Source organism: Leuresthes tenuis, unplaced genomic scaffold (assembly GCF_036924035.1).
Source record: "Leuresthes tenuis unplaced genomic scaffold, fLeuTen1.0.hap1 SCAF_21, whole genome shotgun sequence".
Taxonomy (NCBI): domain Eukaryota; kingdom Metazoa; phylum Chordata; class Actinopteri; order Atheriniformes; family Atherinopsidae; genus Leuresthes; species Leuresthes tenuis.
Window position 1 is genome coordinate 25,488,719 of NW_027325375.1, and position 24,714 is coordinate 25,513,432.

Consider the following 24,714-nt stretch of genomic DNA (forward strand, 5'->3'; position numbering starts at 1 on the left):
GTGTGAACTTGACTCTGGGAGGCTTCTTCTTCTTACTTTCATTTACAGACACTAAGAATGTTTCAGAACCTGCTCTGCTTCAGCATAACGTGAGGTCAATGAATCTATCTAAGGTAAAATTCTAGTATATAGTTGGTGGAGCATCAGCGTCATTACTTATATTTAAGTACACCATAGATAAGTTCTTTATTACTTCTCAATTCATTTGAGGCATATTTGTCATTGAAAGTTTTTTAGGGAAAAGTGAAACGTGCAGAAGACAGACTCAAAGACCAACGTATTCAGGCTTTATTTACTATAAAAAAAAACACTTAAAAACAATTAATGTTGACGTTAAACCCATAAAAGTCACATTTGACTCACCAATGCAACGGCTCTGTGAAAATATGACCTTTTTGTGTGTATGTGCACACGCTCAGGAGGACAAACACAGCAGTGGCCTACAGAACTGACAGGCAGATGTTGAACATCACTGGCTGTCAATTCATAGGTCATCACCTTGTGCCCCATCACTCGTCAACTACTTCAACGTAAAACTTCACTGTAACAGCAATCTTCGTGATCTATCAGCAAGAAAGACAATAAGGTGATGAGCGCAGGCTGCATGTCGTGTTTGGCGGCTCTCTGCAGGTAACAGCATCTCCACTGGAACAGGCACAGCTTCCACATGGAGTTGCTGTTACATCCAGCAAGCACCAGAAGGCTCATCGTTGGCGTCTCAGATGCACAAATGATTGGCTCACGCGTCCAGGTTCCTTCAGGCAGAGAGAAAGAGCAGAGAAGGAACAAAGAAAGCGTCGAGGTTGACTCAGGATCTGGACTTGAAGGCAGCTGCTTTAGTAGGTCTGGAGTCTCTGCTTTCGAGTGACTTTGACCCGACAATTTCCTCCTCCCAGTTTTATTGCCCGAAGTATAAATGGCATCATTGCCAACACTCCTCCAACAGCACGGCCAAAGGGCCAAGGCCTGTAGAGATAACACAGATTTTATGGTAGTTGTCAACATGAGGGTGAGTATAAGGGTGTGTCTGACCTGTGTATCTGCAGGCCCTGCGTTTCCTGCTTTTACTGACATTTGCTCCATGATTACTAAAAGATTGGCTTCACCGTGAACACTACCAGCTAAATCTAATCTAATTATTTCTGAGTCCTCCTGTGAATTTGTTATTTTTCCTCCTGTCATGCTCAGCTTACAGGTGAACATAGAATCAGGCGTGCAGTAAAACTGCACAGCACAAGGCAGGTGAATTATTTGAAGTTTTCTAAAGCGATCCGCAGTTGTTTCTTGGTTGGCTTTTATTGAAGTGATTCAAAAAAGCAGACTGTCTCCACTGCTTTCAGTCACAAGCATTTACTTTACTCTGAACATTACACCTAGTTTGTTTTATTTAGTTGTCCAAAAAAGCTCTTACTAAAGTGGTTAAACGTGAATTATTAAATGTGTTCACTAGAATATTAAAGCAGAAAAGCTGAGGCAGAGTTTTACCTGTTTATAAGTTTTTCTTTGACTCACCTTCACATTGGCCGTGGCCTGGTGGACGAGGCCAAAGGTTCGGAGGGCAGCAGGGCGTCGCGGCACAGGAGGTTCCGGGCAGAGAGCACCGGGCAGAAGAAGCTCAGATGAGCAGAACCACATCAGACGGGTCCAAGACCCGTCAAGATGCAGACCGTGAGCAGCAACCACAGGAGGTGCAGTTTTCAGGGTACATGTCAGCAATGACAGCGAGGCAATGGCAGCGAGGCAGAGCAGCCAGTTTAAGAGATCAGGAGTTGGTGGTTAAGGTTAATTATTACATCCGCAGTCAATATTTAACAGGCCCAGCGCCCTGCCCCTTCAGTCCAACATCCTGATTCCACACTGGCTGACACCGAGGGTTGGGCCGGCGTCAAGCACATCTCTTTTGTCCCCTGCAGAAAATATGTATTCAACACCTCATGGAAATAAGCCACTACACCTTTGGTGAAATGTGCTTTATAGTATAGAAATTTCTGACGATGAATAAGACTTATGGACAATTCTTCTTTTATTTACCTAGAAAAAGAGACTCAACTGAGCCTCCACCATAAAGAACATGACGACTTGTTCAAAGATACTTTTGGTGTTTGAGCTGTAAGTAAGTTGGTAAGATGGAGTTTGATGTACACCTACACACATTCACAAGCAGAACTCAGGGGTGTGAAGCAAAAGCAGAAAAAGACACAGGAAAAAAAGCACAGAAAGACCGTGTCACGATGCGAGACTGAATGGCGAGCACGGAAAGGCCGAATGAATGCTGTGTTAAAGATTGGTAGAGGGCACTTTCATGCATGCAAATTATTAATAATCTAATGACTTATAACCCCTTTAAGTACACTTGGACAAAAAGACAGAGTGTAAAATGTTCCTGACTGATAAATTCTATCACTTGTGTAATTCTTTAACTTTCAGGTGACAATAAAAACAGCCTCGTGTGACACAAATCACTGGTAGTAAAATCTTGCAGAGACACTTTTTATGTCTCTTAAATACAACAGGTTCTAGTTCACTTCCTTGCACCCAGCATATCTGTATCTTATTCTGTTTGAATTGAACTGATATCTAACAAGGGCAAAGGTCTCGTTGTATGCTCTAATTTGATACATAATGAAACCGAATGAATATCAACGTTTTCCTGTCCTTTATTCATTGTTACACTGCTTTAATCGTCTTTCTTTTTATCCAACACAAAGCACGTATTGCTTTAAACTTGCAAAAACACAAATATAAAGTCAAGTGTTCTTGGCATTACACCCTTCGTTTATTCATACACTTTTGCTATCTTATCTCAGGGGGATTGGTCCACCTGAGTGCAGAGTCCAGTGTCTTTAAGAGACAGAATATGCACACAACATTAATCTGCCATGCAGATAAAGCTGCTTTTTGAATTGACAGTGACTAAGGTCATAATAATTTCAGATGTAATTTAGACCAGATAGCCACATCACATGTCACACGCAGCCCTAAAATTGTAGCTCAGATTGTAGCTGCATGATGATCTAATTTCAGAAATGATTGACTCTTTTAGGGTTGTTCATGCTGTTGCTGCATTTTCAGATCTCGAATTACTCATTTGAGTTTAAAACAATCGTATCTGCACCCTTTCTTCTACTAGGTTTGATTTGTTTTTACAGAGTTAGCCACCACAGCTTTACAGATCTCTTACTTAAGATTTCCCTCTTATTTTTGCTTTACTTTGGTTCATTTGTGTCAAACTTGACTGAGAACCTGAGGTCAAAGGAAAAAGCAGTAATGAAAAGACACAGTCGAGTCAATCATGTGACAATACCTCAAACTTTAACAAGCATTTCCTCACAGCCATGCCTCGGATAGCCGATGTCTCTTAGATCAATTAAAGCTTTTTGGCTTTATTGGTCATATATATATATATCTTTTTACCATTAAATCAAGATTAATCTAGCAGTGTAACAGGGTAGTCCACATAGTCCATATGCCACCGTCGGGTTGTAGTCATATTAGAAAACAAAGCTTTTATACTGCAGGAAGCTACGGTATAACGATGAGTAAGTTTTACTTTATGGTGAACAGATCGTCTTTATTCACACCAGTTATCAAAGTTTATCTCACAAGAGTTTAAACTGATTCACTTATTTCACTTTTGTGTGCACTTCCTGCTTGTTTGGAGTAGGTGGAGCTAAAAATGGGGATGTTGTGTACTTCTGTGCAGCAACCGGGGTTTAAAACAAGATGCTTTGATTTTAAAGGTGTTATTAGAACAAGTTCCCAAATGGCCTCATTCGATTGGTCAAAAGTTCCCGAACGCTCTGACCATTTCCCACCCCATGGTTCTGCTGGTGCAAAATTCATTATTGCTCCACACTTCACAGAGGAATGTGATGCGAAAGGCGAGCGCGTGGAGTTTGTCATTTGAGTGTGAATGAGCAGATTTTGTGACTCAAAGCTGCAGAATCAAGCACTCGCTGTTCCTGACTAGTGTTTATTAAAAAAACACATATATATTTCTATGATAAGTCATTTTAGTGTGCAACTATCGTTCTTGAGGATTCATATTCTGATTGTTTTTTGCAGCGTAGTTGGGTGGGACTCTTTTGCACCACATTTACTGCATCAGCTGTGTTAAAATGTGGATGTACAAGATATTTACTTTGTGATCTGTTGAGAAAGGAAAAAGAATTTGAGAAGGTGCAACTGTTGTATCGTGTTTAAAGGGGAGAAAAAAGTTGTGACTTCTGATCCAATATGTGGACCAATTTTTTCCAATAGTTATAAATCTAAAGTTGACCCTATTTCCTGAAGTCTTCTTTATGTTTTACTAACTCATTTCACTTTCATTTTTGTTCCCTTTCAACAATGAAGTCAAAAAACCTACACGTAGGCTACGTAACAGGTTAAGATTATCGCATCATCGGGGTTTCTTGAGTTTTTATATTAGTCTGGAATCAGAACTGGAAAGAAGCCCATAAAAATTACATGTTAACCCACAGTCAATACCAAAGCATTGCAGGAAACTGCTGCTCTGCTCTGTTAAAATTGTGTTTTCAGGACCACATTTGAAAATAACCCACCTTCGGCTGAAGTGAAGGACAACATTTCCGCTGGGCTTTCAGCGATATATTCACGAAATGTGATCTCGCAGAGGAAAAAGGTTGAGCTGAAGTTAGTGAATTGCAGCAAAATGTCTTTTCTCTCATGGTCCACAGCCTCTTAACGCACCGCAAAGTCAACACAGTGTGCTGATATGAAATTTTGTTCATTTTCCTGTGTGTGTGCATGTGAGTGGCTCTGTACCAATAAAAAAAAAGCAGCTCCAGCAGGTACCAACTTCTCTATGTGGCAGCTATTACATGCTATGTTTGGCAGGATGTCGGCACTCTAACTAAAATAAGAAATTTAGAAGTTTGGTTGATGTTATTCTGTTAAAATAATGCTCCACAGGCGCTGTGAAAGGCTGCCCACCACTCCAGTGTATATGGCATCTGTCTCCATGAGCGTGTGACCCTTTGCATGTGCATGGATGAGTTCAACAGATCCCAACCTGGATGGGTTGAATGGAGGAGTAATTTTGTTTATTTCCTGTATCTACATGACAATAAATCTGATCTTAACCTTAAAAAGACGAGTCAGGAATAAACCTTAACCATATGTGAATGCTGCAATGCTTTTATTTCATGTAAAGCACTTTGAATTGTTTTGTACATGCAAATAAATAGCTGCTGTGGGGCAGAATTGGATATATTTGTCTTAAAAGTTTCTAGATTTGCTGCTGATTCGGGGTCTTAAAAGTAGCTTAATCTGATGGTTTTTTTACACTGCAACATCATCAGTTGTGAATTTGTTTTTCACTGCAGGAGAATATGGATGTGTGGCATGAGAATGTAAAAAATGTTCACATTTAACTTGTGAGACTTGAGAGTCCTGGTTATCATAACTTATGTTGCTCAGTCTGTAAATGTTAGCTACTGTGGTTAAATGAGCACTTTATATTGATGATTATCATTATGTGCAGCAGCTGATGCAGCTTTGTGTCAAAATGTATGCCACGCGACATTGTAGCTAGCTGAAAAGTCTGGTGATTAGCGTGTTTAGACTTCTTTTTACAACAATTTGACAGTTTTATGTCTCTATAGCTTTGAGCTGCTTTGTTCATTATAAATGTTGAGAACCTTTTTCTAAAAATATTACCTGAAACATCATCGTATCTTAAGTCCTAAGAGTGGAAGAGATCCCAAATGAAATGGTGAACAGAATTAGATTCAGTCTTTTACTTATTGAAGCAACGTATCCAATATTACACAATAGTAAATGACTGAAATCTACTTTCCTTATGTGGTATAAAACCTGGTAGTAAATTGTGGTAAATGCTGTTCTCTAAGTTTCTTCCTCAACATTCTCCAGGATTTACCGTGGTCATTTCTAAACATCCTCTGTGGCAGTTGTTTGGTAGAACAACGTATGTGTTCAGGGGTTATACAGAGCAATTATACAGCCTATCCCTGCTGTTATTGGGTGAGAGGAGGGGTACACCCTGGACAGGTTGCCAGTCCATCACAGGGATACTTTAAGTCAATTTTAGAAAAAATCATTAAGCCCTTTAACCTGGCTGAAACAACATAGCAGACGTTTCGCTTTGCTTAGTGTACTGTAGAGTATGAATTAGCCTCATAAACCAATAAACACACTGGTTTGGACCAGTTTGAAGTTATACTGTAGTCCATCTGTGAATATGGAGATGAATGCAGTCAATGAACTGAGTCTTTCCACTTGAGACCACCATATATGCTCTACCTCCCTTTTTTTGCAAAATTGGTGAGGAAATGTACACCCCGACAGAGTGGACAGAGGGTTAACTCATCAAGCTCCTCATTATCAGATTCCTCTGCAACTGCAGAAGCTTAACTCATTACCAGGTAAGGTAAAAGACTTGATTTGCTGTGGACAAGGCAGCCTGGAAAATAGTGGCTCAAGATCAAGCTGTGACAAAGGATCTGACAAGAAGTCTGTGCCCTGATGATTTAGTACAGAGCCTGAGAGTATACAGCGCTGCAAAGTCCTGCAAACAACTATAAATCTAGCGAGCTGTCATAATCCTTTCTTGTTCTCTTTTGGAGGCATCGTGCCATCATTATCAATCTGCATATACAAAATATCCAAAAGCAAATATCAGTTCTTCCCCCAGTCTCCAAAGCATTTTCTCCTTCATTTGCATTCCAAGACAAAATTAGATTATAACGCGTTCCCCTTTTGAAACATGCAAATGAGAGTGCGAGGCTCAATTTCTCTCTGTTTTGCTTTTGATTTTGTGATCCGGACACATGAAAGTAATCAGAAAATGCTGAAAATATTAGTCTGGCCTTTGGGCTTCAGGGCATCGACGTGGAGAAGATAGTGTCTGATACAAAGATTTAGAGACACAAATCAAATTCTGGTACTGAAACACTGATTTTCCAGCAAGCTTCATGAGACTTTCGCCCTCTACTGCCAATCCACATGTATTACAGACAGAGGTGTGTGTATAAATACCCATATATGTCTATATATATCTATAGGTAAATATACAAAAAATATGTACACATTTCTACAAACCTCTTGAAGTAGGTCATATCAATTTAGAAAAAGTTTGGCTACTTATCCTCATTCCTTCTGTCTGAATGAGCTCTCCTAATCAAACAGAAGCAGGTCTCTCATCTCCTTTTTACTCCACTGTCAGAAATCTGACACTGGAGGACGTACAGCACATTTCATATAAAAATGTTTGTGGAAGCGGAACAAACAAAAAGAAAAGCATCAGTTTCCCGTCAAGAGGAAATTATTGACCATTTACTCCACATAAAGCTGCCACCGTCCTCCAGCAGTGCCCTCATGTGGAACTTTGTACCAGCAGAAACCATCACACTCCAGTTAGATCCAGAGGCAGGAGCATCACCGGCTGAATCTCCTGACCTACATTTGCACGATAACCTGACAGAATAAATGCTTCATGTGTCAGGTTTTCCTCAGAGCTCTGAGACTACGGCAGCAACAGAGAAATCACTTTGCTGCAGTAACTTACAACCAAAAACCTTCTTTCATCAAATGTTTATTAGGAATCAAACCTTCAAATATCAGTTTTTGACCTTCAGTAAACTCAAATAACATTCCTGAAATAGATCAAACGATCAAAGGCATCTGATCATGTACCCTAAACTTTACTGGACTGTAGAGTCCAAAAACCTTTCATCTAAATCATTCAACAATTAGATACTCACAGACAGGATGTGGAAGTTAATTTCACGATTTTATTCTCCTGATAGTGAAACAATGTGGAACTTGAAATTCTGCCAGCAGGAAATCTCAGAGGAGAGAAATTCATGCTGTGAAGTTCAGGCGTTGATTAACCAAAGTAAACACAAAACCTCACAACACATGACTGTAAAATATGAAAAGAGCTCACAAGCTCCTGAACAACATCTGCATAAAAGGCATTTTAGCAGCCTTTAAAGAAGGAAAGATGTGTGGAGTTGGCCTCAGACGCTGTGGGACATGGCTGGTTTTATTCAAACAGTGTCATTTACTCTTGGAGGCGTTTGAAAAGGCAGAAAAGTGTGTTCTTTATCATACTTACCAAGAGCACTCTGAAATGAGACTAAATGTTTCCCACCACATAATAACCATTTCTGAGAAACAGCAAAGAGTACAAAGTAAAGATACGAGCCGCAACAAACAAACTGAAATAAATTATTCTTCGTCTTCAAATGAAGACGCTAACAGTTACCGCATTCGGACAAAAAAGAAAAACTATTTGTTTTCTTTCAAATCAAGATTGGACTTTAAGACTTTATTCAGCTCCGATACTAAAAGCAGTGAAATTCTAAAGACTGCGCCCCCCCACAAAGACAGTAAATGAGTGCGTGTCAGCTGATGTTCCACATTAGTGAAGGAAATCTAGTCTGTAATGACACAATTAGTTATGGACAGGCCTCTTGATCATCATTGTGCATTCCAGTACAAAGTTTAAATCTATTCACAGTCCTTCTACAGAAGTGTTTTAGAATCAACGACTACTTTTATGTTACAGTACAAAACAGTTTAGTCACATAAAAACAAAAAAAAAATAATACAGACATGAAAATCACAGACCAAACACATCTGATGTATGAAGCCCTACGACACGCCGTCCTCATAAGGATTCCTCCCTAATTGGAGTGCAGCCAGAGAAGAAACTGTTCTGAAAGCTGGTCAGGATCCGTTTCTTCTTGTTCAGGAAGCTGACTGTGGTTCGGTCATCCTCCCTTTCACCGTCATCCTCCACCTTTTCTGCAAAGATCGCTTTCCTGAGCAGCTTCGGGTCCGCAGAGGTGTGGCCAATGTCTCCGATTTCCTTCAGCACCTTAAACAGCACGTGTGAAAAGATGACTGTTATATTTGCATTAATCCTAGAATTTCACGGTGACTGTAGGAGTTTGAAGCAAGACACTTCATGTTTATACATACTATAAAACATCAGTCCCTTTGCATTGACACAAATAATAAGAAAAAGATTAATAAAGATTAATTAATAAACAAGAAAATAGCAGCCTGCCAACACTGCCTGATATGCAGCATTTTTGGGTACCAGTTCTCAGAGGGCTTACCTTCTTTGTGGGAGTGCAGGATGGCGGCTTGAAGAAGGTCGTGTTGTCAGGGCTGTCGGATGTGGCCTCCTGGAGGGATGCGGAGTCTCTGGAGGTACTATCTGTGCGACTCACGTCCTGAAACGAATAAACAGCCCAAAAACTGAGATCTGCGTTTGGTGTTCTGTGGTTTTCTGTGACCGCAAAGAGGCAAATCAGAACATTCCAGCTGACAAGTCAAAAGAAACACATTTTTTTGCAGCTTACGTTACACATCGCCATTTTATGCGTAGAAATGTGCATAAATACGTCACATTCATACTGACCCTGCATGCTGCATCATTTGAATATGACCAATAAAACGTTACTTACCCATTTAGGTTAGTCTATGTTGGTATAATCGTATAATAATTCATTGGTGCCTTAATTATGAATTCATGCTTTCCTCTGAAAGTTATCCAGGCATCCTGTAAGTTACCCTTATACAATGTTCAGGATCCAGCAGGGTAAAACCTTTGTTTTGTTTCTGAGTCGGCGGGTTAAATGTGTCCAAAGCAGAAAAAAGTTATTGGAGTGTTGAAAATCACACCGACTTACCTCATCAGGCACCTGGTTATCCATGTTTCGACATTTCTCATGATCACACTGGCAGTTCTCCCCACATGTCATCTTCCCTTTGCGGCACCTACACTGCTTGTTGCTGCAGCGACCTTTACACGCACACTAAGGGAAGAGAAACTGCTTAGTGTCACAGGTAACCCAGGAGTTCTGATCCTAAAGGGCATTTACTGCCCTTCTGTGGCAGATGTCACATGAGATGAGATCAACTTGGGCAGAGATCTCCCATTTTCACATGTAAGTGAGATGAGTTTGGAGGGTCTTCTGTCCACCTTTGAGCCAATCTTATATATTATTTATGTGATCTCTTCCCTCACTCCAGGGGAAGGTCAGTGTGTATGAGGCTGACGACCAGCCCAGTCTTACCCCAGTTGATCTGGTTTTCTTCGAGGGTCGGCGCGCCTTCTGAGTTTTCTCCGGTCGCCACTCGTCTGCTTCCTCCTCATCGTCCTCGCTGGGCGACATCAGCTCTGCGACGTCGATGGCTGCGTTCACCGGTGCTTTAGCAGTGGTGAGGCGCTTCGGTTTAGGCTTTGGATAAAAAAAAAAAGAAGAAAAAAAAAAAAGGAATAAATCAACAAGATCTCCCTTGATGTGACACATAATGAGACACTTATGTGTTACTTTCCCACGCTCAGAATAAAACAACCACAGCAATTAACCAGCTTGAACATTATACAGTCAAGCAGCCTCGTAACAACCAACAAATAAGAAGCGAAAAGAAAACAAGAAGAACTTACTTTTGGAGGAACATACTCAAAAGAGTCGTCCGGGCTCCCGTCGTTGCTGACGGTTGGCAGAAGGATTTTCTTCCCGCTTGTAAAGTGGAGCAATGGAAGTTTCTAAGGTGTAAAAAACATTGCCTGGTTAGCCAGGTCCTATTTATGGGAAACCATCATGCACAAAGGCAGCTGAACAGGAATATTCTTTACCAACTGGTTCTACCATAACCCAGAAATGATAATGGATGAAGAATGACACAGTGCTGCGGAGATGGGACTGTGTTGGCAGGACAAGAGTAAAGAGAAATGGCACGCTTTGTCAGAGCTAAAAATATCTTTTACCCTGATGGACAGCTGGAGGAAACTCTTCAGGCTACAAAAACTTCTCCTCATAAGTTTATAGTCTTCTTAAATAAAGCGAGATATTCACATCATGGCCCCATTCAGAGTACAGATGACAAAGCAAGGAACACTTAGAGGCGGAGCTTAACGAGATGCACAGACACTCGTCTGTAATGTCCAGCTTTAAAGAATCAAGTTAACTTAAAACTCAACGTTTTGCAACCGTTGTCACCAAACTAATGTGTTATTATGCATTGGTATGTTAGGAATAAATTTCAACACAGTGCTGAATAACAACAAATTGATGTTACCTGTCTGTATTGCTCGTTCTGCTCTGCTAGTTTCTGATTCTGCTCACTTAATGCTCGCAGCTTTTCAAGCTCCTCCTCCTGTAATGAGATAAGAGTGTTTCTGCATGATTTCTTGTAAGTAAGGAATGAAAAGCCCTGAAAGGGCTGATTAAACATTTCTCCTGAACTCGTGTGGACAAACCTGAACTTTGAGACGCTGGAGAAGCTCCTCCTCCTTTGAACTCGCCTCGTCTTTCCGCTTCGTGTCATCTGCCTCACATATGGCTTTGTTCTGTAGCTGGTTAAGGAGGTAATGGACCTGCAGAAGGCATAAAGAAAAAGTTAAACGCAGGCCTAAAGAAAGAGATGCTAAGGGATACACGAATGCAACACCTTCTCTTGGTGTCTCTCTTCCAGTTCCACCAGCTGCTGCTGGTGCTCCATGTCCATGGTCGACATAACATTTCTCTCATCAGCCAGCATCTTCCTTAAATCTTGTAAGTTGCCTTTTTCCTGTTTCACCTCACTTTCCAGCTTGGAACATGCGGTTTTGGCCGACACCAGCTAAAAATCAAACGACGGGTTTTCAAAAGGGGAACAAGAATGAGCAAACGATGACACTCTTAATCAAGCCATGAGGCTAATGTAAAGAAAGCGAGTGCATTGGCGTTCGTTTACCTCAGACATCAGGACCCTGAGCGCACACTTGGCTTCCACTATGCTTGTGAAGCCATCTATGCGTTGTTTCAAACGTCCCTCGCCGTCTGCGACAAGCACTTTCTGCTGCAGGTCAGCTATTTGGGCATTCCTGGTAGGACACGGATCACATTGCAGATCTTAACAAAATCTCTTCTGTGCAGCAATAAGGGATAAAAAAAAGAAGAAGACACAGCTGCACTACTTATACATCTCTGATAATGTCTATAAGGAGACATCTGTAGCTGCAGAGCTCCTGTCCTACAATCTAGAAAGTTGTGTGTTTGATCCCCACCTTCCCGGGTCTACATGTCAAAGTGTTCTTTACATCCGAGTAAAGGCTTATGGAGAGGAGAGGGGAAGGTGCAGCAGGGGCAGAGCCGGAGTTTTAATGACTTTAAATGAGTCAGTAACTTCAGTAACAACAATCACACAAGTTAAGAACTTCAAGCAGGAATATCTAAAATCCTCTACAGTTGGCTTGTGTGGCACAATGTAGCATCACTTATTCACCAGTAAAAACGCTGCTATTCTCTGTTTAAGATGCTTTTACAGTGGGTGAAGTGGACAATGTGCTGCGGCTCCAAACTTATCGATGCTTATGTGTTGCACAACATGAGAACACCGAGCCGAGTACAGCACAAGGCCGTTCATGGGAGCTGCACTTAAGTTAAAACAAGTTCACTGAGGACGCAGGTTGTGCTCTGTGATGCCGATGATTTGGGTCGAACTGTTGAAGCTCCTGGATGAGCCAGGTGTTCTTAGTTTACTAGTAAATGTGTCAAACATTGTTCACACTTGTTAAATTTACTTTATCATAAGCTGTAAGCAGCTCCTGCTTGTAGTAATTGTTCATGTACTTTGCAGATGTCTCTTACTACAGAATTAACAAACTGAAATATTTGGTGTGTCAGATTTCTGCATACAAGGTAAAAGACTTTTTATAAACAATAAAAAGTGGACTAAACAGAGTCTGTACGGAGTCACTGTTAAAACAAGCATACATAAACCACCTCACAATAACTGGCCTGAACAATAGTTCACTGAACATAATAATTACTGGAACTTTATAGCACAGGGTTTGTTATCTATTCTAGTCAAATTATATCTAAATAATTTCCTGATATCTACAACTTCTCCTGATGTTTTCCCGTGGTATGACATCCGTAATGTATCAAAACACCTGGTCGTGTACCGCATCAAGACAACACTACTCTGAGTTAGCTTTAGCCATCATATGCTAGTCTTCATTCCATAGCACTGCTTGGAAGTTTCCTCACTATGGAAGCACGATAACTGAATACTGGTGAAGTATGAAGTTTAAATAAAATAAAGGCTGAAGCTGGTTTTGCTGACTCACCTGAGGCCTATTTCTGTCTCCAAGTTTTCCACCTGTTTGATCAGAGGGGTTTCCAACGCCCCCTGGGTCTCAAGCTCAGAGATGATCAGTGTCCGGCGCTGCATGGAAGACGCCACAAAGAAAAGGATTAACACTTTTTTACTTATCTGGGAGGTTGCTTCTATTTTCAAATGACTCAGCTCACCCTAATCTTGGAAGCGGGCCTGTCCCCAGCCTCTATCTGCTGTTTGAGGTGGTTGATCTCCTGAGCCAAGACCTTTCTGTCCTCCAGCAGATCGTTGAGGTGGCGTCGAGCCTCTTCAGTGCTGACCATCACTTCCACTTCATTGAGAAGCCACATCTGATGACATGAATGCAAAGTTAACAACAAGACAAGCAGGAATATAATCACAACACGATCAATTATTTTTCAAACTGACAGAAACATTTAAAAATATTTGTAACAATGTATTCATTTCTTTTCACTTTTTAAGTCAAGTAGCCAACAAAATTAAACGTATACGAGTCAACAACAAGATTTAATCACCTTAATTCGAGCTGCAGCTCCCTCAATGCCTTTGTTCTGGGTGTCTTTGCGCTTCTCTGCTACCTCATTTCTCCTCTGCAGGGCATCTTTCAGTCGCTTGTTTGCAGCGGCTGCCTGTAATGACATAAAAAAAGATGCTTTGAACCATCTCAAGAGACATTCCAGATCTTAGATTCATCAAACAAACAAGAAAAGATTTCTCACCTCTTCGGTTTTACGGCGTAGGACGGTGGCCTGTTTCTGGAAATCCCTCTCAAGTTTCAGCAACTCATACTGTCTTTTGCGATCCTGTGAACCATAAAAACTACGTTTGTGGAGCACGAGAATGTAAAAACTGAACAAAATTATGCATGTTGTACTATATGTTTTGCTTTGCAGCATCTCAAAGAGCTTCGGGTCCTCATACCTTTTCCTTTAGCTGCAGGACCTCCCTGTCTTTCTTGTTCTTCCACTGTCTGAACTTATCAGAGTCCTCCCTCATCTGTCTCATGAGCTGTGTCCGCTGGGTCTTCATAGCCTATGAGAACAGCGTTACTTGGACATGTGACTCTGGGGTTTAAATATATGGGACTGAGTATTTTCCATGCTCCGAACAAACTCTATACACAAAAAAAAAGGGAGAATTGATCTCTCCAGGACGTTTCACGCTCTGCATTAAGACTGTTAAATGCAGCAGCTCCGACACAGACGTAGTCAGTGTTATTTGGTTCATATGTGATACGTAAACACTAAACTTTCTAGTCGGATCGACGCCTTTTATTTTGATGGAAAAGAAGAAGAATTAGGATTAACATGATCAAGTGCGTAAACATATTCGGCAATTTCATATTCAATTTCCATAGAAGACCCAAGCAGTGTATTGAAGACCACCACAGCCCACCAGATGGCTCAGGTTTAAACCAACATCACAATCTAACTAAACGCTGTAATTGGTTACCTGTATCTCCTGCATGAGCTTGCTGGCTCTCTGCACAGAAGATTCTTTGACTTTCAGCAGTTTTGACTGGTCAAGAAGCTTCTTCTTCATGTCCCCAAGCTGGGCCTCAAGCTCCTGTAGTCTCTTTCTCCGCTGCTCGCTGAGCCTAGATAAAGTTGGTGTGTATGAGATTACTGGTACTGATAAGAACCATTTAGTTGCACCAAAATGTTGTAGTTTGCATCTTGGCGTAAACGTTGCTATGGGCACAGCCACGATCGTTTAAAAAGTCTTCATACTTTGCCTGGTTGGTGTCTTTCTTTGCAGACTGAAGAGCCAGAACGAGTTCCTCTTTCTCCTTCTGCAAAGAATCCACTGCAGAATGCAGAGTTTGGACATTTTTCTGTTGGACAACAACATTTCAATCAAGTAAGGCTCACAAATGTTAGCGTTACATATAGACCGCATGGTGCAACATCTGAGTCAAAGATAGTGTCATCACACCTGGTGTTCGGATTGCACCGTCTCCAGCTGACTGTCATTCGCACACATTTTCTTCATGAAAGCTTCCTTCAAATGCAACACTTTGTTGAGCTCAATCAGTTCTTTGGAGAACTGAGCTTGCCGTAGTGCATGATGGGCTGTAAAGGCCTCAGGGGAGTCCTTTAAGGCATTGCCTTCCTGTTAGAAATATGTTAAGAATGGGGGAAAAAGTTTTGGTTGAGAAGCTAATAAATGCAGCGTTTGTTTTCAGATTATTTACTGTGGGCGAGGGAAGAGAAATATGACGCTTCAGCACATTTGCACGTACCGATGGGGACTCATCTGCTCTATTTTTACTTCCACTCTCAGGTGCTTCCTCTCCGGCAGCCATGGCATCGATGGAGGCAGCAATGTCTGCACTCTCGTTCTTTCAAATCAAAGAAAGTAAATCCCAACAAGCCCAAATAAGTATTTGTACTGCGTCCTACAGGTACTTCTTGTCTAAAACTGAACATATACACACACACGACATATTTTTCTTAAAAAAGATGTCCGATACAAATTTCAGCCGACCAACTTGTGTACCTTGAGCTCCAAGATGATGTGTTGCAAGTTCTTTAAAACCTCAACGTTCTCCTTTAGCTCCTGGTCCTCCAGTGTCTCCAAGACTTTCTCAAGATCAACTGTGCATCTGTGAATAAAATAAATAAAACAAAATCATTAGTATGACTGAGATGTGTGTGTGTGTGTGTGTGGGGGGGGTCAATAAGAAAAATAACTGATGAAATGTAAAGACATTCTTTAAAGGAATGCTCGCAGGTCGCCTGGGCTGGGAACACCTCATTTTCCATGAAAATAATGCTTATCAAAGTCTAACTTTGATAATCGTTAACAGCTTTTTCTACAGCTTCATGCAGCTCCACACAGTGTTGGAGCTTTAGAAAACACGCCTGCACGTTATAGAGCTTTGCTGCCACTTGGTGGAGTGAGTGAAACTGTTCAAATGATAAAGATGGTGCAGACGACTGTCAAGGCTTCTTATGATGAAGTCTGTTGCCATCAGATCCTCTTGGCTTGAGCCGACTTTTAGCCAGTCAGCATTCGACCTCCATGTAGCGTTACACTCGGTTAGATCTAAGGAGGACTGCACTCAGTACTTACGCCGCATGATGCCGCAGCTGTTCCAGTTTGCTTTGCAGTCTCTCATTTGCTTGTTCAGTCTGCAAAACAAAGCAAAAACAGTAAAACTGATGGATGACAATAACTGAAAAACACAACACAACAAAGCATAATAACAGACTGTAAATCTGATATTTTTAACATTTAAAATTGGCACATAATGCCAGTTTCAGTTGTTTGGCTTCATTCAGCGTCCGGGCTAATAAATGGATTAGTTATGGAGTAGCTTTCCCATCAGCCATTAGCTTAGAAAGAGGATCAGTAAACGCTGCTTTGGTCGTGCTCACCATAATGATCTTCTCAAACATGAGAGCCGTCTCTCCAGCTGCCTCACCCAGCTCCCTGCTCAGCTTCCTGTTCTCATCCTGCAGAGCGCGATTCTTTTCCAACAGTTTAGTCACCTTCTCTGCCGACTCTGACCTGCAACAGAAGGAATGAGTAACTGCTACGACCTTTTCCTTGGAGCCTTCCTTTTATTTGACGTCCTGGTGGGACTCTACTTTAACAGAGACGGCTTTAGCCTCACCCAGAAAGCACGGGACCAACTCCTCCTCGTGCATGCAGTAGCATCACCTGCAACTCTTGAACCTATGAATGGAATCAAAGCATTTGGGACAATAATGTGCATTCATGTTAGTGGTTCATACAAAACACAGTCAGCTATATTCAAACCTCTGATGTTCTACCATGAAATTAATCATTTCTTGTACCTGCTGTTTCAGTCGGTTCATTTCGGCAGCTCTGGGGTCAACGTTAACGATAGGTTTGTTTTTAATCTTTCGCGCTCTGTCGGCGTATCGCAGCGTGTTGATCGTTTCCTCCATGTTCGAGTCAGCAGGACTGATGCACGCGATCATCAAAGTGTGGCTATTGCCTCCCAAAGAATCTGAGGACAAACAAACAACAGTCTTACAAAAGCAGTTCTCAAAAGTGCGGCGACCACAAAATCATGTTCACAACATATGTGAGTTTTGATGGGCATTTGGCAATAATTCTGCTTCTTTTTCTGCAAACGAAGAACAAAATAAACAAAAAACTTAAGGCAACAGGCAGGTCCTCACATTACCCACCAACACTGAACATAAAGCAACAATCTGCGTAAACAACCTTTTACAACCCGTACTGAGAGCCCTCAAAGTGAGATCAGCTTCTAAGCATGACCTAATGACCGCCATGTCCTTTGAACACTTAAATCTAAGTCTACCTTGTAGCAGACGGGTGAGCTTGGAGTCTCTGTACGGAACAAAGGTGTTTTTCTTGCTTTCATCTCCCAAGGCGCTGATCACATTACCCAGACATAAAAGGCCTCGATTGATGCTGATGCCTGCAGATAAAAAGGAACAGCATCACATGATGAGGCACAATTTTAATACAGAGAGACATGCAGTGGAAGGCAAAGGTTTGGAGAAAAAATGACCCGATTGCCACCAAAAATAACAGCTGAAGATGACAAATTCCCCAAACAGATTAAGCAAGACTAGCTTTTCATTGTTATGATTGAGGTTTAAAAATGACAGCATACTGGGCATCATGCATGAAAGCACTTGTTTAAAATCCCTTTAGACAAGTGTCAGTTTGGAAAAGCTTTTCTATTCTTTCTATCTTTGTTAAGAGACACTTTAGGTACCTTCTTTTAAACGATCCCCCTCCGCTTTGGTCTTCTTTTGTCTCTCAGAACCAGCAAGATCCACAAGGTGCAGCTTTGAAATAACCGAATCCACCCTGCAAGAAAAAAAATGAACAGATATTCAATCTGTAGTTAAAAAAAGATTCTAGTCCAGCATTTATACTACAAATTACACAAACTTTAGAGGCAATGTCATACGCTACTGTTAAAATTGAACATTTTACTTGATTTTTTTGCATTATATTCCACTTTTCTTTTTATCTCATTTACTTTAGAAAATCTACAAACCTTCCTCTGAGAGTCCAGTGCGGAAGAGGATACATTTTATTTTAAAAGCAGCTCAAGACAATCCAAATGTGATGATTTAACTGTAAAAATGTGTCTTTACACAATAAACACTCAACTTGAAATATGATGTCTTAAAAGCAAACCAATGACTACTGTTCTGAAAGAATGAATAAAAGCTTTAATAAGAACATGTTTATAACAGTCTTAACTGCCCTCTGGGGAGCTTTGTATGTCACTGAGTTTGGGTAAGGTGAGAGATTAAAAATAAAGTCAACCAAACTGACTTGTCTGGCCCTCTGCGCTGCTCCAGCGTGATAGTGAAGATCGCATGGGAACGCGAGGAAGCAGCGTTCATCGCTGTGGAGCCCACAGTGCGAGCAGAGTTTCCAACTTCCAGACAGCTCACCATCTCTTGGTCGGACACCACCCGCCTCTCAGTTAACCCAACAATCTGAAAAGTAGGGTACGTTCAATACAGAACAATTCTGACACCAAAGACAGTCAGACATGGATGTAATTATCTGAAAATAAAATAATATCAATAATAAACAAACCGACGACGGGGTTTCACACCGAATACATTATTTCCCACCTTGATACCATCTTTAGGGTCTTCCCGAATGCTGATGGCTTGTTTGTCTCTAGATGAACATAGCAAATCCAAGATTTCTTCATTATAGATCTACAATCAAAAAAAAGAAGAAGGGGAAAAAACAACAACAACTAAGGGCCTCTGGTGAAACAACGTGTGGACTACAGGATAATGGAACCCAAAAACATTCACATGAAACGCAGTACACATGGCACAATCACAAAAAGTTATTTACACAGTGAAAACAACATGTCCACCAACCTCCAGATAAGATACCGCAAGGTAGAATTCACAGTCTGTTCGCTTCTCCCTCTCTTCAAAGATTCTTTTGATAACTCTGGGAATAACTCCAACTGAAGGATCATTCTCCTGAGCTGATGTGTATGTTCCTCCCATTGAGAAGGTCTTTCCTGATCCAGTCTGTCCGTATGCAAAAACTGTGGCGTGGTAGCCTGTCAAAAGCAAAGTGTTTCATTGTGCTGCTAACTTTACAATGTTTCATTGACAAATGAAAGAACATGGCTCTATAGGCTTGTGTTGTAGAACCAATATTCACTTAAAGTGGCTAAAACCCACAAATACTGTCCTTGAAATATTGATGGTACCTTTGAAAAGCCCACAGAGTAACGGGGCCACAGCTGTACTGAAGACTTCTTCTTGTTCAGCAGTAGGATCAAACACATAATCATAGGTGAATGCCTTCTCTGTGCCAACAATGACCTGAAAAACAAAGCAAAAAACATACATTTTCTCCATATAACTGTGCAGAATGGGTATGTCCACTTAAAAATGTAACAAAAAGACACGTTTTTAGTCATAGAGGGTTACTAAGAACATTACCTGTGGCTCTCTGGGCACAAAGGTGAGGCAGCACTGACATCCCTCGTTGATTTCTTTTGGTACCAACGGGCGACATCGCAAGGCAACTCGCACTGGGATCACCTTCTCGTCCTCATTTGTCATGATGCAAGATTCCAATCAACAACTTCCCTAAAAGAAAAAAAAGATGTCGACCAATTTAATCCAGATAAAAATGAGGCCTATGATGTTCTAAATATTGAAAGTTAGAATGGGGAAAAGCAGAGAACTTTATTAAACAATCAGTTGAAACTAATATTAAAGATTGTTACAAGGAACACAAAGACCAACTGTCCACCAGTGACTCACCCTTTATTTTCACAGATAAGCCTTTTCATCACTACACATAAAGACTTGATAAAAGTTCAATGAATATACAGGAAGAGGATTTATTAGGGCTACACACTTAATCACACTGCAGGATATTAAAGACGAAGCAATTATTCTACAACATTTTGCGATGTTGCCCCCAATTTGTCTTGTGTTGCAAATTCAGTGCAACTGTTGCCTTAATCCTCCCTAAAAGCTTAACCTTGCGCTTTGTCAGGCTGTAGCATGGTTAGTTCAGCTCGAACCAAGAGCCTTTTGGGCATCAAGAAAGGTAAATACTAGCTCAACTATTTCAAAACACTTAGGTTGATTCATTTTAGGGCTTCATCAAGAGAACGAAAACACATACAAGATATGACAAATACATGATGACAGTGCCAAAAAGTTGGCCTAAAACAAATGTGTCAGTGCTAGTATGACGTTTGCATCTAGAAATGTGAACAAGTGACACTCTTTATAGTTTATGCACAGTCTCTGAACATTTCTGTTTGGATGGGAACTAATAGTATATATATGTTTAATCTATTGTCTCAAAATCATGGGTGTTGTTAATGTTAACGATACGCTCAATGGTCTCACTTTGTATGACAAAACAAAACCGCTCAACGACATTGTGCCATGATAAACGTAGTATTTGATGTCTGGTTAACCCATTAACTGTTGGGTTATGGTACACAACTGGAAGCAGCTAAACAGCCAGTAACAGTTAAGATGCTCAACGAAACGAGTTACCATCCTTGTGGTTTAACGGTGCGTTTTTCTGAAAATTAAAAAAAACAAACAAACAAAAAAACAGTGTTGAACCCAGTTGACGGATAGTTAAGTCACAGTTGGAATAACGTTAACTGGCTAGCTGTAGCTGTTAGCGAGACGTTAGCTTTTACGTACCTTTTCAAGTTTCACCAGAAATAATGTTCAAATATCACGAAATCTACATTCAGTAGTTGAGTTTGATAGCGGAATACGCTACCATCCGACGCTGTGAGTTCGACTTTTACTTTCGAAAACCCCCTGAAATTTCGTCTCACTTAATAAAATTTGGTCTTTTGCTCATGTACTTAAGCCTAAATCTATGCGAAGTAGTGTTGTTACCGCCCGCTACTTTCAAACACCCAGCTCCGCCTCCTTATTCTTCTTCTACTTATAATTTTATGACAGAGTTGCTGCGAGCAAAACCTGTCACTGCCCTCTACAGACAATACGCAATATTGCGTATTTCCACAAGTCCAGATGCTGTGAAAAATAACTAAATAATTAAATAAATAAATGAACTGAAAGGAGCATCTCGTAAACAAATTAATCAGAACTAAGAGGCTCATATAGTCTTATTCCTCAATTTCTTTATCACAAAAACGACGATATAATTAGAATAATGGTGTCAGCTAGACTGAAGAGGGCACTGCCAGACAAGACAACATGCGACTAAGTAACTCTGTAAGACAGACATGCTAATGAATCTTTTTTAAAGCAAATCAATTAATTTGTGTGTTTTGTTTTTTTTTTAATATTCATCTTTATAAATAGATGAGGTAGGGGAAGCTGGGTGGGTGGCATAACATTCCTTTTGATGAGATGGAAAATGAGGAGTGACTGTACTGGATGGAAAAGAAAGGTAGTTTATGTTGGGAGCCAGAGAGGAAAACAGCTGAGTCCAGATAATGTGATGACAAGGTTTCTGCAGGGAAGAGAGAGCTAAGCTGGCTGCTCAGTGGCAGAAGTCAAAGTATAGACTGGCACTGTATTTAAGTGCTACCAACAACATGCACTAATGCTTCCATAAAATCATCATTTTCAGCAATTATGCAAAATTATTCTCCTGAAACCAATCTTCCCCTGCCAATGCCTCAAAAGAATTACTTAGCGTGCAGCACATGCCGCTCTGGGAACTGCAATAACACAGATAGAGCTTATCCTCTCTAACCAACACAGATGTCTGACTCAGCCTCCACCCATTCTGTGACAGATGCTGTTGACCCAGCACATTAACAATGAAGTCACATCTCACCATGTGACTGAATGAGCTATAATAACATAAGCAAACTTTTGACAAATATTTCATCAAGTTGATTATTCTTACCATCATGTCTTGATTATTTATGATTCACTCCAGAGCATCTAACCCTTGACATGTATAACACACTGACAATAGTTATAAGTAGGGATAATGTATGTCTTGAAAGTGTATCATGTGACTGTTTTGGTATCTCCAAGGAGATTCAAGATGAAATCATTGAGTCATAAGTATTTTTTAAGCTCCTGCTGATGCACTTTAATCACCGGTACTTTAATACATTTTCTGTATATCTGAAACATCATCATGGATGACTCCTCATTCAGCAATTGTCTCAGAGGTGAAAGAGGTCTTGCTGCTGTGGGAAATACTACCACAAGGCCTTATGACAACATGCCAGATTGTCCCTGCTCCCAATAACAGAACAACAAATGGAACCAACCTGTTACTCTCCCCAAATACATTCACTCAGTAATTATCATGGACGTCATTTATATTGATAGGAAAGTAATCACGTTGATATTTACTCTCAGCTTAGCCTGCTGCTCTGACAGTACTGTGTGCATGCTTTCCTGACCTTGTTACCAGTGCACACTCTTGAACTGCAGCTGGAAGGGGAGGAAATTCAGCCTGCTTCACCCTTTCCTGTTGTAGCTTCAAAAGCTAATCTGGATGTGGTGGATTGCATTACAATGACATCATCCTTGCCTGAAATCCAACGGTTGCATGAATGGGGTTTTGAAGAGAATTCACTCAGCTCAGCAGCACTAAGCCATGTATACATAGCAGCTTTTTCTTCCACTGGGCTAAATTGAGTTTGCCATTAGCTGTGGGGAGTTGAACATATGCTCAAAATAAATGTAAGAAACAAAAATGATGACATAGCCTGCTGAGCATCAGTTGATTTTAATGACTTTGAATATTCTAATGCAGAACTTTACCACTGACATATTAGTGGGATCCATCACTCACTTTCTAATATGCTAAAACAGCGGCCTTTTACCTTTTGAAATCATTTCAATAGCCAGCATAGGTAAGGACAGGTTTCATAAATAACATAGCCAGTCAAACGAGAAATTAATGCTGTGCAGTTTTGCTGTCATTTGCACTGAATATGTAATTAGTCAAGTGGCTAACATCTGAATTTCTAAGAGAGTACCTGTTTCCTGCTTTCAACTTAATCGAATACCCATTTTGAACTATAAGTCTGTATCAGTAGGAGATAGGGAGATGAAAATTTAAACTGACCCGCAAGTTATAAGCAAACAAATTGGTGAAGGCTTTGAAAATGTGACTCATCAGCCACAACATTACAATCAATATGCCAAGTAACATATTTTGACTTCATGTCAGGACCGCTGGAGTCTCCAACTCGGTGTGAATCAACAACACAGATTCAGAACGGAGTGAATCGGTTTATTTCAGTGTGTTTCCATCACATTATCTGACACACTGCATTAACATTATGAAGCAATATACTGTATTTCAAACAATCAACCAGGTTTGGTTCCTACACATAACCAAATGGTGGTTGAAATCAAAAGTTTTCCACAACCGTAAATGAATGAAAACGGGTAAAAAATTATGCACAGTGGTGCAAAACTGAGTTGTAAGTCCTGTGTCATATTTGGACCTTTACATGTTCCTCTACCCATTTCTGAGCATTTCTGGAGGGAGTACTGCCATGGTGGCTGTGGTCTGGTCTCTGACAGTGTTTTTGCAAAACAGTGTTGTTGTTTTTTTAGTGTTTTTCAATCCACCGATCAGTGGCTGATGCATGTAAATAAGAAACATATTTGGCCATTACAACAAAACAATTATGCCATCATTATGAAGTAATAGTCCTATACACATTTAAACAGGAACACATACAAAACTTTTCTTTGAGTGTGCAAACTGGTTTATTTCATGCCCATCAGCAGGAATTTTGGCAGGAGTTTGGTGACACTATCAACTAATATGCAAACTAAAAAGTAACACGGCCAAATCTCACAGCTAAATATGATTACAGTTAGCCGACAGCACCATAATCCAGCATCTGTGTTAGCTAATGTAACCACCCTCCTGTTGGTTGTTCCACAGTCAACAAACATGCTTTGCTTGAATTGATTTATACTCTCCCCCAAATGAACTTTGCACATTATTTCTACATCTTACGGACTCTCTAAATTAATTGTTGGAAATTGTCCAGCACCTGAAGTGGTTAGAGATGGTCACTTCCTGAACTTAAGGTGGAAAAAATACAAATAAAAACAGCTTCCAAGTCAATTTTATTGAATTACTACAAGTCAAAAAAATTTTTAAATCACCTATCAGAGAAATTTGAGACGGAATTACACACAATGATAAGATGATGCAATTACCAGCAATTTAATATCAGCGCAACTCATTATGAATATTGTTTGTAACTTAATTCTTTTCAAGAAGGTGCAAACCTTATCCTGAACTGTCACAGAGTCTCTCTGGTATAAGTAAGAGAAGTTTAAGGACTGTTTGGACGTCACCTGTCTTTCTAAAGTATTAAGCTGTGCTTGTTCAGTTGATCTATTATCAGAAACAGGAAACTATATTGATCCTGGAGGGAATTGCTCAAACTGCAACTGCACAACTCGAAGGATTGTGGGTGAAAAACTACACCTTGAAGAAGACTATCTAAGGCTTTAATCAAATGTTTCACTCACATAATTCTAAAGAATATATATGTGTGTATATATAAAACATATTTACAGGAGATAACTGCAGTGGTCACTTTTACATAATCCAAATCCCAAGGGCAGGTGGATGTATGCT

The 24,714-nt window shown here is 40.4% G+C and overlaps 1 protein-coding gene across 2 annotated transcripts; it reads right to left on the reverse strand.

Moving 5' to 3' along the window:
- Nucleotides 1–7,752: 7,752 nt before the first annotated feature.
- On the reverse strand, nucleotides 7,753–21,021 carry kif4 (kinesin family member 4). 2 transcript variants are annotated; one of them, XM_072374949.1, is made up of 31 exons: nucleotides 20,802–21,021; nucleotides 19,566–19,710; nucleotides 19,331–19,445; nucleotides 18,987–19,177; nucleotides 18,726–18,815; nucleotides 18,418–18,584; nucleotides 17,846–17,940; nucleotides 17,423–17,542; nucleotides 16,929–17,104; nucleotides 16,745–16,806; nucleotides 16,506–16,638; nucleotides 16,201–16,259; nucleotides 15,625–15,730; nucleotides 15,368–15,466; nucleotides 15,061–15,237; nucleotides 14,856–14,959; nucleotides 14,578–14,722; nucleotides 14,047–14,157; nucleotides 13,845–13,928; nucleotides 13,641–13,754; nucleotides 13,299–13,454; nucleotides 13,115–13,212; nucleotides 11,737–11,866; nucleotides 11,452–11,622; nucleotides 11,261–11,377; nucleotides 11,080–11,157; nucleotides 10,445–10,546; nucleotides 10,071–10,235; nucleotides 9,684–9,809; nucleotides 9,108–9,224; nucleotides 7,753–8,863 (listed from the first exon to the last, which is right to left on the reverse strand). In XM_072374949.1, exons 2-31 carry the CDS (start codon nucleotides 19,686–19,688, stop codon nucleotides 8,654–8,656), a joined length of 3,741 nt encoding a protein of 1,246 aa, XP_072231050.1. In that variant the 5' UTR covers nucleotides 19,689–19,710; nucleotides 20,802–21,021; the 3' UTR covers nucleotides 7,753–8,653. The 2 variants fall into 2 exon arrangements, with proteins under 2 accessions (XP_072231050.1, XP_072231049.1); XM_072374948.1 differs by having other exon boundaries at nucleotides 20,798–21,021.
- Nucleotides 21,022–24,714: the final 3,693 nt, after the last annotated feature.

Excerpts from the sequence above, each read along its gene's own strand:
- kif4 (XM_072374949.1), bottom strand. The coding sequence starts at position 19,688 with ATGACAAATGAGGACGAGAAGGTGATCCCAGTGCGAGTTGCCTTGCGA. Across the intron at positions 15,467-15,624 it reads ACATCATCTTGGAGCTCAAG|AACGAGAGTGCAGACATTGC; the intron begins GTACACAAGTTG and ends TTGATTTGAAAG. Across the intron at positions 10,547-11,079 it reads AGAACGAGCAATACAGACAG|AAACTTCCATTGCTCCACTT; the intron begins GTAACATCAATT and ends TTTACACCTTAG.